Source organism: Nelumbo lutea, chromosome 2, assembly GCF_056320005.1.
Source record: "Nelumbo lutea isolate HS-2025 chromosome 2, American lotus-T2T, whole genome shotgun sequence".
Taxonomy (NCBI): domain Eukaryota; kingdom Viridiplantae; phylum Streptophyta; class Magnoliopsida; order Proteales; family Nelumbonaceae; genus Nelumbo; species Nelumbo lutea.
The window spans coordinates 94,460,307-94,466,570 of NC_142685.1; the positions used below are offsets into that span (position 1 = coordinate 94,460,307).

A 6,264-nucleotide genomic window follows, 5' to 3' on the forward strand; every position below is an offset into this window, starting at 1 on the left:
TCCAATTCTAGGGTTGTATGCTATGCATTTATTTTACTTTATTTTATTTCTTTTTGTGATGGGCCTTATGGTCTTTATGTAGGTTGTTTGGTATTTTGCCTACTAATTAGGGGCATTTATATAATTGCATATATATTTGCCCCATTTAATAAAACTAGGTCTTTGAGGATGGAGGCATTCAGCCATTCATTCGATACGCTCTTCTTCTTCATCCTAGTTGCATGCATGAAATCCTAGAAGGTAACGGTAATCTCACCCTCAAATAAATAGCAAATCAATTGTTATTACTTGTAAGTTTTCCATTCTTTTCTTTCTATATTCTGAAAACTCCACCCTTTTGTTTTACTTTTACAGTGGATAATTATGATTCAGTTTATTAATTTTCAAAAGAAAAGAAAGATTATCAGATAAGTAAATGATGGTTGAAGAGTAGTGATCTATGCTTCACTGTAAGATATTATTATAATTATGACATCTGCTGCAAGATTTATCTATACATTGTTAGCAATCGTCTACATTAACAATTCAGAATCAAACTATCTTTACAATGCCAATACTGAAAAAAAAACCATCTTTACAACGCTGAAAAGAAATAGTGGCCGTTCTGTTCAAATGCCAGATCATAGGCAATGTAGCTCATATTTGAAGTTCAGAGTTGCAGTAAATTTGAAATTTTTGTTTAAGTGATATCTCTTATCTGCCCCAAATAGAAAATATCAATTTACTAGCAATCGTGGAATGAAGCCCCATTGGCTGTATGCAACTTGCAGAAGAGACTCAAATCTCAAGTGTCCACAACCTGGGAATTGCCTTGATCTGAGACAGGATGATCCTCAGAATTAAAGTAAGTAGTAGTTTCACTGGCATTATTCGAGATGGTTCCATCATCACCACCATATTCAGATGTTGAGCTGGCATCCATCTCCTTTCCCAGACTCTCAAGTTGTACACACTCTGCTACTGGACTCTGAGAAAAAGCATGAGAACTTTCAGAATCATCAACCCTGTGTGGCAGAGTCAAGTCTTCCTTCTTCACGACATTGAATACAATTCCATTATGAATTCTTTCAGGTTGCAAGAGATCTCCTTCAGTCACCATGATGCTATTAGAAGAAGTTCTAGTAATTACCTCTCGCTGATCAAACTCTGCATCTGAGTTCCTGTCTGGTGTTGTTACCCTGGAGCTATTATAATATGGCTCCTTGCCCACCATCTGAATTACAATAGAATTGGAGTGAACCGTCAAACCTTTCATCTCGTCTTCCTTGACTGAGGGCTTGCTCAGTTCTGCATCAGTGTCCAAACTTTGAACAAATTCGATGAACAAATTTGCCGAAGTTGTCCTCATCAGGGGCCCACCAGATCTTGTCCAAGAATTGAAGTCCACAGTCTCTGAATCACTATCACTTCCATCATGTACACTACGGTGGGCTCTGAAGTTCCGGCCTGATGTCCCTCCTGTGTTTACAAGAGCACCTTGATGCAACGAGGATGCAACATCTGAGAAGAATTCTTCATCAAGGGACCCTGTTGAGTTCTCTCGTGCAAGGCAATTCCATGAGGGAATCCTTCTGGAAGCATTGAACCTAACCGTGTTAGCCAAACCATGCGAAGCAGCAGCTCTCTCTGCACTCCTCTTGAGCCTACGCATGTGGTTGAGAATTGCAACACACTCATCCAGTGCAAGTTCAATACCACAGTTCGCTTTTATGGCAGAGAGTTTTTCCCAAGTGCACCTCCTGCCCTGATTAGCAGCCTTTTGGAGCTCCACATGAGATGGGTTCTGTATAATTTTTGAGTACTATAAAAGAGAACACATAAGGAAAATAAAGAGCTATGTTAATACACAGATTCAAAAAGTTTATTCTGAATCAATCTGCATATTGCAAATCAAATAAACAGAACACTATGGACACTAATATAGCATAAACTACAAGAACTTAATATCTATACCTGTGCAAGTGTGGCAGGCATAACAACTGTAACATCACCCTCCCATTCTTGGGCAAACAGCTTGGCAAGTCCTCCCAGTGGAAAACCAACTTCCAGGACCTGGTTGCATCTATGCTTGACCTCCATTTCCACAAGATGTGCAAGCTACACATGTAAAAAGATTGAATTAACAAACAACCACTTACTAATAACAAAATCAAAGAGAACACATATAAAGATATATTATATATGAAGGCATAGAAAACCAAAAACTATACATGCAGATCAGTTGGAATGATATGATACAATGCTCTAATTAATTAGGAAGCTTCAAGCAATATTAAACACTGTCATTTTCTAACTATGTTACCGATCTTTCAAGGCCTAAGCCAGGAGATGGAAGGTCAAATGGATATTGGATAGATGTAACGAAGATTTTCCATGTAATCTGATCTTGAATTCTAAGTATTCTGATTTGCATTCCAACATAGGCATAGGCATATTTACCACATTGTGTCAACAAATAAAACTAGCATGTTCTCTTTGCACTACATATACAGAAACCTTCCACCCTCCCTGATGTAGGAAGTTACTCATGAATCAATTGTAACAAAACCTATACTAGCTAATATACCATCCAAGCATTTCAATGATCTCCATCCCCCTTATTTATTTTTGAGAATCTTCAATATGCTTTAATATCTGTGAAATGGCTTATAGAAAGTTAAGTATAAAGCCATAAAAAACAGTAAAGACCGCCAGAGAACAGAAAAGTCAAGCCCTTCAAAATACCTTGGCAGCAAAGTCACCTCCATAAGCTCTGACAAGCTCCTTTATTCTCAATAGTGGTACTATATGAGGATTTGCCTGACTGACAATGAAATGATTAACATTAAACAGCTCCTTCAGCTGCATCATGGGTAAATCACTCTCCAAGCTACCATCCCTCCACCTGCGTGTTGATGTACCATAACCTTCTTCTGGATCCATATGAAATGGTGGGTGGTAAGGAACAAGTTCACCACTTCTATCTTTTGCCATCAGTTCCTGAGCCTCAAACAAACCAGGAAAAGCGCAAGAAGCGGTCACAGCACTCCATATAACTACATGAGGTGATGTTAAATAGTTAAGGCACCTGGGAGGCTCATGCTTCCTTGGGGAGCAAACTGTGATCCCAAGAATACGACCTGTCATGTCATATGCCTCTTGGAATGTCAAGTTATTTGTGAGACGCCTTAGTAATATCTGCAACTGTCTTATCTCATGAACGGCCCCTTGTGTCATAACCCTTTTAACAACAGCAAAAATTCCACCCATCTGGTCAAAAAACTTCAATGAGTGCCATGAATCCTCAAAGAAGCTTTGAAGCTCAGGCCAAGACCTTGTGGCAACAACGGAACACATGATGGATCCCACACTAGAGCCTGCAATTATCCGCGGCAAAAGTTTATGCTCCACCAGTGTCTTCACTACGCCCACATGAAAAGCCCCCAGTGACGCACCACCACTCAGGAGCAATGCTGTCCTCCCAAAGGCATGTCTTGTCTCGTGCATGAAAGTAAGCTTCTCTTCCAAGAGGAGCTCCTCAGAGTCCGAGTCACAAACCATTCTCAACTGAGTAGAGACCTCATCAATGTACTCCTGTATCAGCTTGGGCACCTGAAGCCTGCCCTTGTGGAGTTCTGGGTTGCACATATTACCCAGGTTCCTGATCAAATCAGCACGCATACAAAAGATTATATCTCTGAGAGAACCCTCCTGACGACGGTGTCGAAGCTCTTGGAGTTTATTCCTTACCAGTTCTTCATCATAAAGATCTGATTCATTCCTCTTGGGAGTCTCCTTATCAAGCATCTTAGCTGCATGCGCCCACTCGTCATATGTCAAGGCAGCTCTCATCATATTCCTCCAAAATTTCCTCCTGTAAGCCATCTCCGCCTTCTGTTTAACATTTGTGTATCTCTTCAACAGAAAAGCTATGAGTGTCACCAAGACCAATATACCTTGTGGATTGCGGGGATGAAACCAGGAAATTGCGGGTGCCACTAAGTCCCTGAGTCGACAGATCAAAATCCATAGAAAATAGAAGGTTTGCTGCCTTAATTGCGATACCGAATTGCAGAACAAGATTCTGAAAGCAATGGTCCGCCCGATAATCGTTGAAGGTCCGATTGAGAATGGAACAACTCTGGCTTCATTACTGATATCCATATCTTATGGAGAAAAAATCAAAAATGTTGTGGGCACCAAGCAAACCCAATTGTGCCAATCTCAAAAAGGAAAAGAGAAGAAAAGGATCGTAAGAAGCTCTATCCAAAAACTACGATTGATCAGGGAATTCAAAATTCCTGAAAATGCTGAGATTTCAGAGCACGATCAAAGGTGGCAATTCTCTCAAAATCATTTAATAAGAAGAAAAAGAAATGATTCTCAAAGACCACCCAGTATGAGTTCTCAAACTCTAATTTGCAGAATCAACCACCAGAAATGGAGAAGGTGAATATTCCCAGATTCTTAACAATTAGAGAGAGAAACAATAAGAGGTAATACGGGTTTCAACCCCAAAACTATGAACTATCTTTTGCCGTATAACCAGAAAAAATAGGCTCCGGTCTCAACGTGCGCCTGGATTAACAGAAAACGATGAATAATTCAAGAGAAAAAAGAACTCAGAAGGATTGATTCATATACCCAAAATTGCCAATTGGGTTTCTAATAAAATGTATTGAAATTAAGGTGATTGACCGCCGAAATCTACTATTTGCACAATTTCTTACGAAGATCAAGAACAAGACAACCAATTTCGACTCAAAATCGGTAAAGGGTAAACTCAATAAACCCAGAAAACAAAAACCAGATTAACTTGAAAGTTGAAACCCACGAAAGATATAGAAAGAAAAGAAGAAAAACACGCAGACAAATGGAGAGAAAAGATGACTCCAACCCGAACCAGAATCGAATTTAAGAAATTTTAGAAATTAGGGAAACGACGGACGAGATAACGGAAAGCAAATCATACGTCGATCCGATTCAGCAAGGAGAGAGATTGAGATAAGGGACAAGGTCCCTCTGCTACCAGACAAAACTCCAATCGTCCAATGACTTCAAAGTCCAAACCTTCTATTATTTTATAAATAATATAAAATAAACCAACCAACGAACCTGAAAAACCTAATTGATGGTTGGCGACGATGAACCAGAATTGCCGATTTGCAGGCAAAGGAATTCTAAGAGAAAACGAAAAATCAGATTTTCAGACGACCCTTCTAATCCATTCCTAATGAACCGCGCCTGTAATTTAGAGAGAGGGAATTGGATAAATAGAGATAGAGAGATCAGTTGGTTTATCATCTGATGTTTTTTTGACGAGTATTCAAAATTCAGAAAATCAAATTTCAATGAGAGAGAGAGAGAGAGACAGTAAAAGTTTATTAATGTTATCACGTATTGAACTTTTTGATTGCTTGATACGTTTCTGAATTTCCGTTGACGTGAAGCTTGAAAAGAATGGATGACAAAGACAAAGCTGCACACTTGGCGTAGTTTGATTGAATTTCAGAGGCCTGAAATTCGGGGTGATTTTGCTTAAAATTCCAACTCTCAGGAAAAAGCGGATTTGGCTCTCTGAATTGGACAGTCTGGGTTGTCGACGGGCTCTCTCTGCATAACACGTTACATGTTAGTTCACACGAACTCCAGTGTTGTAACTTCAACTAACGTGTGTGATGCACGTGTTGAGTGCTTTTAGGAAGGTAGGGCCGTAGGGGGTGAATGGGTGCTGATGGGACGCGCCGGTCCCGGGCTGGGCTTAGCACTTATGAAAGATTTATAGCCCAGTCCTGGACCAGGTTCTGGGCCTGTAATTTTAATTATGAAATATTAAATTATGCATATATAGCATATTATAAATAATGCTGTATTTTTAATATATACAATAAAGTATTAGGCTGAGGCCTGACTCTTGGTGTGAAAGTGTTTTTTTTTCTAACTCTGTGGTTTGAGAGTAGAAAGGGAGGAGCATACAAAGGTTAAGGGTAAGGTTTAAAGTGTCAATACATTCGACACCATGAAACATCATTTTCTTTTAGTTTCTTCTTAAAATTGGTAAAGAGGTTGGTCTTAGGCTTGCCTATCCCTTAAAAATGCCCAAAATCCCAAACCCTTTGTAGTATCAAAAGCTTTTCGATTGATATACTATATATGATATGGCAAATACGGGGCGTATCGTGTCAAAATTTTGAACCTTGATTAAGGGTTGTTTTGGGTTGCAAATCATAATGGATGTAGGCAATAAGGTCGAAATATGTAAATCCCAGTGTTTAGGAAACCAGA

General features: G+C 39.4%; 1 protein-coding gene across 1 annotated transcript; it reads right to left on the reverse strand.

Moving 5' to 3' along the window:
* Positions 1-438: 438 nt before the first annotated feature.
* On the reverse strand, positions 439-5,371 carry LOC148872133 (triacylglycerol lipase SDP1-like). The gene is made up of 3 exons (XM_088970278.1): positions 2,725-5,371; positions 1,954-2,097; positions 439-1,801 (listed from the first exon to the last, which is right to left on the reverse strand). The coding sequence occupies exons 1-3, from the start codon at positions 4,141-4,143 to the stop codon at positions 785-787; spliced, it is 2,580 nt and encodes an 859-aa protein (XP_088826404.1). The 5' UTR covers positions 4,144-5,371; the 3' UTR covers positions 439-784.
* Between the last annotated feature and the right edge of the window lie 893 nt (positions 5,372-6,264).

Coding starts and splice junctions, on each gene's coding strand:
- LOC148872133 (XM_088970278.1), bottom strand. CDS start 4,143: ATGGATATCAGTAATGAAGCCAGAGTTGTTCCATTCTCAATCGGACCT. Junction 2,098..2,724: donor GAGGTGACTTTGCTGCCAAG/GTATTTTGAAGG, acceptor TTACATGTGTAG/CTTGCACATCTTGTGGAAAT. Junction 1,802..1,953: donor TGCCTGCCACACTTGCACAG/GTATAGATATTA, acceptor TCTCTTTTATAG/TACTCAAAAATTATACAGAA.